This window comes from Chaetura pelagica, unplaced genomic scaffold (genome assembly GCF_000747805.2).
Source record: "Chaetura pelagica isolate M959 unplaced genomic scaffold, ChaPel_1.0 scaffold205, whole genome shotgun sequence".
In the NCBI taxonomy this organism is placed as follows: domain Eukaryota; kingdom Metazoa; phylum Chordata; class Aves; order Apodiformes; family Apodidae; genus Chaetura; species Chaetura pelagica.
In genome coordinates this window covers 1,551,311-1,565,315 of record NW_009953318.1, presented here as the reverse complement: position 1 = coordinate 1,565,315, position 14,005 = coordinate 1,551,311, and the positions used below count along the sequence as shown (strand labels likewise).

The window sequence follows — 14,005 nt, the reverse complement described above, 5'->3', positions numbered from 1 at the left end:
TTTTTGTGCTAGCCTGCTACATGATACATGGAGAGTGGCCTTGAGTTTTCATGTCTAGTTAAGGCTGTTTGAAAGAAGTTTTGACAAGTTGTTTTCTTTCCTTGATTGTTTTGAAGGAAAATGTTCCACATTTCATTTTCACTAAGGTGACTGTCATGAGGCAGTAGTTATGTAAAGATTCTATAGTTCACATTATAAGGTTTCGGATTTTGCCTTAAATATACGTTTGTAAAAAGAAATGATGAGATTAAAGCTGTGTATCTTCTAATTCTTGGTAGACTGTGCTTTTTGGGGTTGATTTACATGTGAGTGATGACTTTCTTTATGTAACTTAGCTTTTTTCCATAGAAACTCTCTGCCAGAATCCACAAAATTATTCATAAATGGTTGTGTTGACAAGATTTGGGGATTTGTGTGCTGTTGATGAGCAATTGTCTGTCTGTATGTGATATATGGAATCTGTAGCTTTTGCTCAGTATTTTTGTTTTGCCTGTTGTAATTTCTCTGACTCCTGGAACTCTAAATTTTTATTCTCTGCTAGCATGGGTGACATCTCTTCATCTCGCATGTCTCAAAATAGAAACATGTAAAAAAAAACCAAAACAAACAAAAAAAAAAAAACGCCAGGTGGGAAGAGATTTGGAGCTAGGTCAGTGAAGATAGACTGCTTGTTAATCAAGGATGTGCAAAGTCCTCTCATCTTGCATGTTCTTTCTCTCCATTCTGTAAAGGGCAGGCAGGTCCTTTTCCCTAGAAGTTGTGTTGCTGTTTGTCATAGAAGAAAACGGTGGTTTGATGGGGATGAATGATAGAATTAATTCTGTGTTGCATTGTGACTATGGCAAAGGAAAAGAATGTAAAGGTACCACAATAAGGTGACTGTGAGTCCGAAGGATGAATTCTAGCTAGTTCCAAATTTCTTACTGAGCGTGCTGCACTTGAAATGCACTTTTGGTTAAGTAGGGCAGCTGAAAGATACAAAACATAAGGCTTTGAAATAGTTTCTAAAAGCAGTACCTGTTTATTATAAAGCACAGGAACACAGAAGGCAAACTATAGCTGAGGATTATTTACCTCTGCTCAGATTCTGGAAGCACAAGCTTATTAAATGAACAACAGTGCAACTGCTTTTGACAACCAAACTTTTAGACTGTACTATCTTCTGTCTTCACAGTGCTCAGCTGGTATCTGTATAGAGAAGAGTTGCTGTAATTAGTTTTGGTTATAGGAACAATCTTTGTAGATAAACATTGTTTAAACCATGAATTTTGCTTCTTTAAAGTGGGGATTTGTCACTTTGATTCACCAAATCACAGAAGGAGGGTCCTAGAGCTCTGGAAGTGTCGAGCCATTTGGCAGTTGTCAGAAACTCCATCTGAGAAATACTTACTATAGATGTGATGTGACTGTGATGAGGTTGATGTAGGATTTCCATTTAAAATTCACTGTAACACTTTTCAAAATAAATTACTGTTCTTAGGGAGTAATTTAATTAGTACTTATTAACTGCCCCTCGCAGAGAGATGGAAATTTTGATGAATAGCAAAGTTGGTGAGGACCTATCAGTAATGGTGACCAGATCCATACAGCCAACTGCAAAAACTAACAACCAGCACAGACTGTACAGCTGTCTGCTGTGAGCCCACCTTCTCTCATGTAAGTGCACTATAGTATGCACGTGTGTATGTAAACAGACAAAAGGAAAAAAACAACACTGACAAAACTCAATTAATAAACATGTCTGTGGACACTCATACTTTTCCACAAGAGGTTTATTTTCCACCAGAAATTTATCTCACCTTGTTAAATGCACTATTGATATTTTGCAGAGAATGAAGAGGACGGAGCATTATAAGAAGCTGTGTAGAACAGCTGGTCTTATGCAAATAATTTCTGTTGTGGTTTAATTTATCCTAAAAACATTTATCCAGGAGCATGTTTTCTGTGAGTGGCTTGAGTGTCAGAAGTGCATTTTACAATCTCAAGATAGTAATGCTTCCAAAACCTTTTTTTTTGCATTTTGTTACCCTCCTCGGTTTCATTTGTTACACATGGAACTAAAGAATCACAGCATCTTAAAACTGAAAAAGACCTTGAGATTGCTTAGTACATCCTGCTGTTCTAAGTTATGGTGCTTGCTTAACATTTGCAGTGCTGGGGAAAATACAGTCATATAATTTCAGTGATTAACAGCCTTTGTAAGAAAGCTTCATGTTGTTTTGCTTAATTCTTTCTTGTTGCATTATTTCTGATTTTACTCACCTTTGCAATGAGGAAGAAAACACAGCTCTCATCTTTGTGTCAGCCTTACTTGTGCTGGGGGGCTACTGCAGTATTTTTTATACTAAACATCCCAAATTTAACAACATTTCTGTGTGGTTCGTGTATCTGGATCCTTGGCTTATTTTTTCTTTGGTGAGGTTTTTTCCTCCCTTTCCTTCCCCCTCCCCCCTCTTTACTGGTAGTTGAAACCTGGTGTTTAAAACTGGATCCAGTATTCCAGCTGAGGCCTTAGTGGCCCTGAATTGAATGAAGGCATTACTTCACATCCTGGAGGGGAGAAAAGATGGCATGTTTGGTAATAACATATGCAACAGTGTTTTGAAGCTATGTCCCCCCAGATACTTGCCATCAAAAATGTCTGTAAGTGGGGCTCCGGGAGGGATGGGGATGTTCATTGTGGTCTCACTGATGGTGTTGAGGAGTGATTTGACTTCTGATTCTAGATGCTCCACTGTTTTCATTACCGTCTAATTGAAAACAAGGGAGACAAATGGAGAAAAGGAGTAGTAAAAGTGTAAAGTGAAAGGAATTGTACCAAATGTGTTAGTGGAAGGGCAAATCTAGCTTCCCATAATGCTGACAGCTGGTTTAAGTTGCGCATTGCAGATTTAAGTATTTTTGGTGTTATGCTGGCCTCTAGTGGCATGAAGTACTAAAACTTTGTTTCACGAGTTAAATTACAATACCTCTTTATAGAATCACCCATAATTTGACTTTTTGGAGGGAGCTTGGCACTAAATTGTTTTTAATTCTCTCTCATTCCTGGGTCACCATAATTTCCAAGAAAACAATCTGCATGGAAGATATAAGAGGAGCTGGTGAAACGAAAAGAGGACGGCTGGGACTAGAGCAGGACAGAGGTAATGTTGCTATTTGAAAGCCAATAGTATGGAGTTTTGCAGCTACTCAGCTGGGAATAGTTAGCACTGGACTCATGTCTTGTGAGTGCTTAAGACACCAGAGAAAAAAAATTAAAACTTGACAGCTTTCCTAGAATCCCAGTCATAGAGTACATTTAGCTCTTGAGTGTCTGCAGGAGCAAGCCGAAACTCTGTCAGTCTTGAGTCACCTGCAAAATTCACATCTAGCCATAAGCAGATGTGAAACTTCACTAGTACCAGTTCTGACATTTTTTAGATAAGCTGTTTGATTGGCAAGATTATGTGTTTTTGGTAATAATGGCTTTAATGGGTAGTTACAACCATGATGTCAGAAAAAAGTAGCCAGACCTTGAATAGAATTAAATCAAGAAGGGTCAGCATCTAGAAGCATCGTTCTTATTTCTTTTCTTTGGTCAAAGGGATGGGACTCAGGTCTGGCCAGCCCCAGGAGCCAGTGCAATAGCTCTTACCTCCTCAATAATATCTAAGCGTTTGTGGATGGTATCATGTTCATTACACCAATTTCCTCTCCCCACACTTCCAGGAAACACTCTGAGAGGGTCTGCAGCAGCTGGAAAAACAACCACAGTTAATTAGCAGGAACTTTTCTATAACAGCCCTTACCTTTCTGACTGCTGAAGTTATTTTGCATGCTAAACAGCACTGTGGATGAAACCAAATGTAGGAGTCCCAGGTAGAAACAGAATCTCTCTTCCAGTAACTACAGCTAAACCTCAGTGCTGTGAGTGTCTCCTTGCCTGTACATGTTGTCACAGTTGATTTGAACAAAGTGTTTTATCTTGCCAGGGGTATTGTTTTGTGTGTGTTTGTTTTACAGAATCTGGTTCTTCCTACCTCTGTAATTTACATTTATAGACTGTAACTCTGTCGCTGCAAGTATAAAACCTAAGCACTGGGAAAATCTATCTTCCACATTAGTTCCTCTTTGGCTTTCTTCAGAAGCAGCTGGTATGGTAAAGCTTTGAAGATGAGCTAGGTTTGCTCACTTCAGCTCTGAATGGGTACAAGTGGGTGATTCCGTTGTCCCAGAAGCAGATCCATAACAGCCTAATTTTGCAATGGGAAGGTAAACAATAAAAGCGTGTGCAGGTGATGCCATTTGCTGACCAAGTTACTCAAATATGATGCTATATACAAGTTGCATGTCTCTGTGAGATATCTGTATTTACCTCTCAGTACTCATAAGCTCTTGCTTTTTGAATGTTTGAATGAACTCTGCTGGCTCTACTCCATGAAAGGTCAGTACCTGCTGGAGTCCATGTTTTACTGTAGCCCGTTTCTTTTTCATCACTTTTGTGCAACATTCAGTAACATTTAGATTTTAATATGTGTGCACAGAACTGTAGTACAGTATTTTAAACCACACTAAAGTGATAACGTTGCTTCATGTTGGTAAAACTAGGCTTTGTTCTTGTTTGAAGTCTAAGGAAGCTATAATAATGAGAAAACAGCAGTATCTCATTCCATTGTTGTTTGTAACAGAAACAAAGAGGAAACTGTGAGCCTGTGTTATAATGAACTGTAAGAAGCACAAGAGCAGCAACTGGTTCTGTCTTCAGTACAGTTGTGTGAGAGCAGTGATTTGAAACTGCTCAGTGTTTCATCACAAGTCTGTTCCCAGGTTTCTGAAGTGTAGATACTGGGCAAACACATTTCTGTAAGGACTGTAGCCATTGCAGTTTGATGGGATGAAAGATGTACTCTCACTTGGAATGGTATCCTTGAAATTGGATGGCATAGGGTGGAGAGGAGGAGAGGATTAAAATGTCATCTGACATACTAGATGTTATTTAGAAATTGGTTAGGCAGAGCTTATGAGATAATTTTTTGTTGTTTATTTTTAACAAGATTTTTATTTTGGGATTTTTTGGGCATTCGCCAGGAAGTGGAGCTGTTTTGACAGAATCCCAAAGATTTATTCTACCTGTTTCCAGAAGACTGCTGAAATGCGACAGCTAAATAAACAGTGGCTGCACTTGCCCTGTTTTTCCCATTTGTTGCTGCTGGTGGTGTTTTGGGAGAGTTGGGACCTTCTAACTTAGTGGTCAAGTGAACCATGCTGCTTCTCAAAATTTGTGCTTATTTACATGTTTTTTCTATCATGGAGATACGGAAATTCTGTGTTAGAAATTGGGGTTATAAACCACTGGTCAATCTTTGTCTACAAACTTTGGTTTTCCTAATAATAGGATAATAGCAAGGTAAACTTCATTGTACTGTCAGAGATTAATAAAATTTCCCCTTTTCCAATATTACCAGCTCTAGCTCTCAGCCTCAAGCCTGATGGCCTGATTCAGCTGTACACTGAGCTGCAACCCACCGTGTTGGAGAGAGGACAAAGGGCAAGCAGAAGGCCTGGTGATGAGGTAACTGCAGATCTGTTGTTGACTGCTGCGAACATTGCCAGATCTAACTACAAACTAATAGTGTCTCACCACCCTCACACTAAATAATTTCTTCCTAATGTCCAACCTAAATCTCCCCTCTTCGAGTTTAAAGCCACTCCCCCTCATCCTATCAGTACCCAGCCATGTAAAAACTCCCTCCCCAACTTCCTTGTAGGTCCGTTCAGGTATTGAAAGGCTGCTATAAGCATAAGTTGTTTAAGATCTTACCCAAAATGCCACTTTGGTCATTCCTGTAGCTTAACACTTAAGTGTGAAAGAGGATTCTGTTCAGTACAGACCTCAGCATTGTGCTGTCCACTGCTCTATGGAAGGTGTACGTAGATGGGGAGGTTAGGTATGATGGATGATTGGCATTTTTGCAAAGCAGTGTGTGCCATGATATGTCTATGTAGCCAACGTAAGGCTGTTGCACCTTGCTGTGAGGTTAGCAAAACACTGCACGGCTTTGTATGTATATGCCCATCTAGAGAACTAAGTAGAGGGGTTGCTGTGAAATGGGTGAAATGGGGGACTCAGTGGTGGTTGTTTCCTCCCTTCTGATATGGAAAAAGACAACTTTTTGGCAGTCAAATCATATTGCTCCATTATAAACTGTAACAGGTTTAACAAAGGAGAAGGAAATATCTCATTCTAGTTTGGTATGATTGTAAGATGTTACCCAGAACCACAGAAGTAGTGTAGTGCCTAAAATATTTGAGAAATAGTCCAAGCCCAAGTGTCTCTGGATGTACCTGACAGCCATTGTTAGCAAGTGATAAGAGTTAGTAGAAACCAAGGTGTCTTCTCAGAGTACGGAGTTGGGCTGACCCAGCAGAAGCCCTTTCAGCCAAGGTCTGCATGGCTGTGTCTGGTGAGCAACTTTCATACCAGAGCAGAGATGCTTTTGCACTTGTGATTGGCCCTTTGCCACCATGCCAGAACTGGTACTTCAGGTGGGTGGTTGATGCTGCTGGCTGGGTAGCCAATGCTTTGGTCACTGTAGTTTTCTTCTGTTTTCTGAGCCTTGGCTTGAGGCTTTGGCTGCTAAAACCCCTGATTGCTATTTTGTTGTCTGGCTTTAGCTTTTAACCCAGAGCCTTTGGGATGGGCTGTTCACTGGACACATCCTGTTCCTTATAAATATGGCACATATTTGGGTCACTGTGATCAGACAATTCAGTTGAAGCAATAATTTTCACATGCTCAGAGAGAATCACATGTTGCTTTTGAGCGCTGCCCTTGCAGTTGGTGGAAGAAAATGACATAGTCTGCCTTTGGCACTGACCTTCTCCAGTAGCACCTCTACCTCACATAATAATAGCAGTCACTGTGTAAAGGGAGTGAAGAATGGAAGGCTGCAAGCCACATAAGCAAAAGTCTTTAGGCCTTTTAGGATACTTCCATGTACTTGCTCTCTTGTTGCTGAAGAAATATATTCAAAACGTAAACTAGAATTTTTACTTGCCTATGCATTTCTACATTGATAAATATAGAAAACTTCTATAGTAAATTTTAGAGCAAACAGCTTTTAAAAGTAAACTGTTCTCTGTATGCTGTATAAATACATATTTAAAATATGTGAGTATTTGCAACTTCTGACAGCTTAAGGAAGTGTGTAGGAGTCATATTCAGTGTCTTAAATACCTCTTTTGACACTAAATGGATTACTTCAAGCAAACATTTTTTGTAATATTCCACTATGGCAGAGAGAACGTTACCTTTCAGTTAATTTCCCATCTGCAAACTGCCACCTGATGCTTCCTGGAAATGAGATGGCTAGTTCAATTCCTGACGTCCATTCTATTTGATGTATAGGTGGCTATTTTCCTTTGAGAGTCAGAACTTGCTTGGTCAAGATGAGAAAATGACCCACACCTTTTTTCCTCTCATTAAGTCTGCTACATTTATTGTCCCCATAAAACTGGGTGGTTCTAACTGCCCTTGCTGTTACAGTCAGACACCAGCAGAAGGAGCAGGAAAACGGAGAATCTCTGAGTTGGTTACTGATAAGGATATGTTTAACAGAAGAAGGTACTTAATGTCTGAAAGAAGTAGCATGAAGAAGAGTAAAGATCTATGGGTCATGGTCAGCCTGTCTGTACAAAACTTGATCTTATAGCAGAGGACAGAAAGAGCAATAAAGGAGTAATCAAAACAACCTTAGCAAACAAGTTAAGAGCAAAGGCCTTAGTTTTACAATACCACTCAGTTAAGCTCCCCTGCCTCCTTTACATGTGATATATTCCCCCGAGACATTGTTTCTACACACACTCTGAAGAAGCCTCCTAGAACCATCAGAATTCTGTCTCTCCAGATGCTATTATGTGGTTCATTTTGATCATCCGGATGGTAAGCATCAGAATAAACCTGAGTAACTGTTTCTTCACTGTCATTTGCTGCTGTTACTAAGACTGACATAACGGAAGTTCATGATCACACAGATCTGGTAGGTCTTTATAAGTGCCCTTCCTAAAGGTGTGCTGCTGGTAAAACTGAAGTTTCAGGCTTGATACAGAAATCACTGGGTGGGATTCTTTGGTCTGAGTTATGGAGAAGGTCAAACTGAGTTACCATAATGTTCTCTGTTGGTCTTAAAGTCTATAAAATTCCTTTTGCATCATTCTACGACCTCTGTGGATTTGAAAGTTAACTGAGAGTTCATGTTGTGCTCAGAGGGAGAGGTGAAACAAAACAGGCCACAAGCTGAATGAAAGACAAGTGAAATTAAAATAGGAACCAGATGGCAAATATGGAAGCCTGAAACCACATGATAGACCAAGGGGAATAAAGAAAAAAATGTGTAACTCTCTGAGAAAACATAGTATGCTGTGTGTTCTTGTTTGCAGTGCCTTAGGCTTAGCAGTATCATTTTGTTCATGGAGCACATGGCATGAAGTGGCCAGATAGCTTTTAATGAGGAGAGGGGGTAGAAATGGATTTCTGTTCCAATAGAAAAAGGTCATGAACTTGAGTATTAAGCTTAAATGGTGGACCCCCTAACTAGTTTGTGAAGAATGCAACAGACCTCTGAAGGGATTTACTGATACTTGCTTAAATGATTCCTTGTCTAAATATGTGTTGGATTCCACATTAACATGCTTGTATAACTTCAAAGTGTTAGCTCAAGAAATTTACAAAAAGTTCAAAAAAGTTTACAAAAGCGGTTGGTAAAGTTAACTTGCAGCTGAATATGGGAAAGGTTCGACTGCTTTGAACCTGAACTGATACTAATACTATCAGTACTAGTGCTTTCAGACCTAAAGCCAAGGCTGCTAGTCATATTTCATTTGGAGGGCTGTTCTTAAAGGCATCAAACTTAGTTTCTAGTTATATCAACCCTTAATTATGTTGGCATCCTTAGATATGGGTTAACTGGATTAGCTTTCTGTATCACTAGCAGTTTCATTATCACCAGTGTGCCCAAATTAATTTCAAGCTGTATTATATATAATTCAATCCTTATGATGTTTTATTGTTAGGACACCACAGATAATTTATTTGAATGGAACATGATGTATTGGAAGTGCTTTTTCATGTGCAGATCATCTTCAAATTCTTAAATGCTCAGGAGCATACATTTGACCAAACATAGAGCATCTTCCAGGCTGAAATCCATAAAACACTGCCTAATGCTTAGCTGTGCTTTAGGCACCTCTGCACCTCTTTCTAGAGTTTAGAGTTTCTAGTTGCTTAAGAATAAGGGAATTCTTATCTTTAGTGATTGCAATAAAGAACGCAGGAATTGTAATAAATGTCTTAGTTTCTTATTTGCTGTCAGAGATTACTGTGCTTTAAACTGGAGGCAACTGCAGGGGTTTACGCTTATATATATGCAAATGTATATATAGATGCATATATATAAATATGTACACACACAGGTACACACACCTTTATTAGGTTCTAGATTTTACGGCAGAATGACATTGTCAATTCCGTACTGGGCAAATGTGGAATACCCAAAGTGAGAGGTGGAAGGTATATTGTAGAGAACTGACAGCAGAAAGCACCTCTGGAATTTGGGGGGCAGGTGAGGATTGCTTTGGGTTGTTGGTTTTTTTAAAAAATAACTTCAAGAAGGTACCTGGAAAGTTTTTAATGATTGATTAGGGATTAATCTATAATCTATACTTCAAAGGGTACCTGCTTGGCAAATCTTGGAAAGGTTTTAAACATGGAACAAAATTCAAGGGATTTCTCTGGCACTCAAGATTTATGAACATATGATAATAATGAAAACATTCCGAAATAAGTTTCTTCCATAAAATGAATTATTTTAAATACACATTTTAGAAGCTAAATAACCATATCAGAAAGTCAAGTTCCAAACTTGCAGATGTGGCTCATACTTTGTTTATCAAGATGTGATATATGCTACTATGAATATTAGTTCAGAACCTAGATCAGTTAAAATTGGATTAATCTTAATTTTTTTTTTTCTTTTTCCTGAAAGATAAAAGAGGAAATCTCATGCATTGTGGGATGTATTGCATTAGTGAAGGTGGGTCAGGGTTTCAGCCTCCTAGTTCTCACTTGTCTAACTTGTCTGTGCCATCAATTTTCATATGAGATGCCATGTTATGATGTATGCTGTTCTTAATGTGGTTTGCTTGGGGAATATGCAAAACCAAAAATGGAACTTGACAGAAATGGTTCCTGACTAGGAGATGGCTCCCACATATGTATGTGTGAAACTACTTTGTTTGGAGGATGTTTTTGGTATTGTGATCCATGCCATTCTCATTTCACAAGTTAGCTTCAGGTCTTGCTTACCCAGCAGTGGAAACTGAGAGGGAGTGTACAAGGCCAGGGATAGACTGTGATGCCAGTGGACACTCTCTTTTGGGCACAGCAAAATCTAGACCCTGCCATGGCTGTCTGCCAGAAGCAAAATTACTACTTGAAAAAGAAGTTTTCATCTTCTGTGTTACCATATTTGTGATTGTAAGCAGCACTTAAAATTTAGTATATTTTCAAAGGAAGGAAGATAACAATAAAATGTTATTATCTGGAAGCTGTTGGCTTTGAAACCTTTCCAGCGTGCTGGTCTTCTGAATAAGCACCAAGGGAGTATCCCCTTGTGTTTGCTGCTGCAACAGGAAATGACTACAGAGAATTGGACTGATATGAGACATGAGCTACATAATTTGCAGGTAGGCTTCTCTAATTCATGCTGTAATGCTGTGAGCTGTAAACAAAAGTTTCCCTTTATTATGTATCTATTTCTGTGCAAATATATGTTTGTTTTGGAAACTAAGGGGAAGTGTTAGGAAGATTATGGCTAGTAGCGGTAGAGGACTTGTGTGTGGAAAAGGAGCCGTTTGGGGAGGAAGAGCAGCTGTGTTGCAGCATATGTAAGGAATGTAAATTGTGTAGAACAGGTGAGGTTAAGGATGCTTTGAGAATGGAAGAATGAATATTTGATGCCACCAGCAATTTGAGTATGACCAGTGGTATCTGAGGATAAAGAGTTTTTCAGTTTTATGAGAACATGGTTTTTGGTCTTTGTTTAGTAACCAGAGCTATAGTCATAGGAGTGGGTGAATCTGTGACTTGTTAGTCAGCTCTGTAGTTGTGTAGTTTCCAAGTGAGTTATGGTAGTCATGAGAAACACTGTAGAACAATGAAAGAAGAGATATGCTTTGTTGTATGTGTACAAATTTTCTTTTTCCTTATCGTGGCTCAGAGATGAGTGTTTGCAAAGACTGTAATACTTGTATTGGAGACAATGCCAGTAAGTTTCTATAAGAACAAAATATATCTATGACATGGGGTATAGGTTAAGCCACTACTAGTTTATTAGTAGAGAAATATGTGTCCAAGATTTAAGATGGGACATCTATTTTTTATTGTATATTTAATTCTACAGTGAAATAGTTTAATCTCCAGGAGGCAAAGCTCTGAGAATGCAAGTAGTCAGTTTTGGGCAAAAGTAGGCTATTCTGAAAGGATTTTTTTCTCTCCAGTTTCTTTGCAGTGGTCTAACTTATAGATCTCCTCAGCTTTGATATTGTATGTGGATATCAGAGGATCCAAAATATTCTGAGAAGTCATAATATATTAGCTGAATGAAGAAAAGCAATCTTACACTTAGTTTACTTTAACTTGTAATTAAAATTGAAGGAAACTTCAGCTGTTTAAAAATCCATGCCACAGTGTGGGGTATTGAGGAGTGAGGATTTCAGTGGAGCTCTCTTTTTGCTGTCTTCCTGTTGGCATGCTCAGCATTTGGTTTGCTCAGCCAAACATTTCAGTTGGGCCACCTGCTTGCCAGGTTCTTGTTCACATGGGGCTCCAGGTCACCTCTCTGCCATGCGTAAAGATGCAGCAAAGACTGTGCAGTTGGAGTGCTGCACCCCTCAGAACTATTTGCCCAGAGGTTTTTGTAGGCATGGAAACACATTTAAATGGGGCAAATACTGAATGCTGAGGTGCTGCAGGCTACACTGAATGCTACATTTGAGCAGTACCAGACAAACCAACCCAGCAGCAACAGTCAAGAACTAGAAACTGCAGCCATTAGGCAGGAGCATGTGGTTGCATCCAGAAGGGCTCCTGTGCCAGCATCTCCTGAGATGTTGGAAGACTGAACTCTTTAAATATCAAGTGGTGCATATGAATGGCTGCATTAAAACCAGTTCTGCTTTGGCCAACCTCAAACCACTTTTAAAAGGAACCTATGGGAGCTGGGAGGGAGGATCTGTAAGGAAATAAAAAGTTATATCCCCTGACTCAAAGGTAGCAAAGGAAAAGCAGGGATGACTGACCTATCAGCCAGCCAGGGTGCTCCTCTGGCAGTGACAGACACATAATGTCCCATCTAACAGAAAGTACACCACTGAGACAGTGAAAATGGTTCCCTGAGTAACAGGGAATTAGCTGGGAACTTCCCAGCTAACACCCTGCATGATGCTGAATACTAGTCGCCACTGCAGTTATTATTCAAGTACTATTCTGTTTGGTTGGATTTTATCTGAGTTTGCTAACAATGTCAGCTTAACACCATATTTTTTGGGAATAAACAGATATATTCTTCCAGGCTTGCTGCTTTTTTTTGTTGGTTAGTTTTTTTCATTTTTTGTTGTTGTGAAAGGAAGAGTGACTAGGACTTGGGGGCAGAAGGGACGAATAGTTTTTCAGGAATGTTTGGTTTGTAATGGAAACTTACTACACTGCCATGAAATTCATTGTATGTTGTCAAGAAGTAAGGGTGGAGGCAAAATAAAGCTGGGCTTCAGCTAGCAGAAAACACGTAATGCAAACAGACTGGGAAGCCAGGTTTGTGGTTGCACAGGGACTATAAACCCTTTAACTAGCCAAACTGAATAGCTTTCAGTCGCACTGTTAGCTACAATGTTAATACAAGTTATTCTAGCACTAATCTGTTGTTAATGAAAGTAAAATTAAAATGCAAGCTCATTGAATGTTCCGTGTTTATATTTTGTACTCCCAAGACATTTGGAGAATGTGCCTTAAAATATCAAGAATAAGTAATCCAAAGCAGAAGAGAAAAGAATGCAGTACTGTTACCAGCAGATCTAAAAAGAAGGGTTTGAATAAAGGAAAATATTTCTCCATTCACCTTGAACTTCAATCTCATTTCTGAGTGGATTAGTGTGCATGTTAATAAGGCTACCAGAAAAATAATTATGGAAATGCAGGGTACTGGCTGCAGCACCTGAATAAGGTTCTGAATTTCTGAAAATACAGTGATTGTGTCTCCTGTGAGAAATGAAAAATATCTACCAAAGAAATATGCCTCCAGGATGGACTTTAATAGCACATAAATTGAGTTTTTCCTGTTAAAAACCATATTCCCACAGAATTTTGACACACATCTGTGTCACCTTCATATAAATCCCATAGAGTCAGCAGTTCTTTACCTCCTGTTCCAACCCCATGCAAAGGCTTTGACTATAGTTTCTGCTTAGCAATCTCAAAATCACTTACCTAAGAGATCTTGCTCCTGCACAACTAAAATAAGTGCCAGTGCCCAAAGGAACAGCATGGTTTCAGCCTCTCCAAGCTCTGCTGTAGTCCTAGCGGAGAGCCCTGCAGCCTCCCTCCCCAGCTTTGCATCAACTCCTCGGTCCAGCCGTTTGTGCTGAGGTTTAGCCAGAGTTAGGAGGAAATATGCCCAGGCTGAGCCAAGATTCTTGAGCTGTTCTCTTCTGCTTCACTCCTTTTAAAAAACACCCCTCCAGCTCCACACAAAGTCCAGTTACCCAGGCAAGCTGGCAGTGGTCCCAAGCTCCCCAAAGGTCTTGTGTTTTTTTACCCTTCTATTTATTTACACAGACTACAACTGGAATGTGCTAAAGAGATATGAATCCTGTAAATATGGCAAGTGGAGCAAGAAGAAGAAGGGAGAGAGGAGGAGTAAGGGGTACTGGATGTTTCTTTCCCTGTAGTGTTTTATCTAGGGCAGGGAAAACA

General features: G+C 39.4%; 1 protein-coding gene across 1 annotated transcript; it reads right to left on the bottom strand.

Annotated features, from left to right (window-relative positions):
- Positions 1-2,543: 2,543 nt before the first annotated feature.
- PLAC9 (placenta-specific 9) lies at positions 2,544-13,577 on the bottom strand. The gene is made up of 3 exons (XM_009998134.1): positions 13,520-13,577; positions 3,635-3,735; positions 2,544-2,750 (listed from the first exon to the last, which is right to left on the bottom strand). The coding sequence occupies exons 1-3, from the start codon at positions 13,575-13,577 to the stop codon at positions 2,544-2,546; spliced, it is 366 nt and encodes a 121-aa protein (XP_009996436.1).
- Positions 13,578-14,005: the final 428 nt, after the last annotated feature.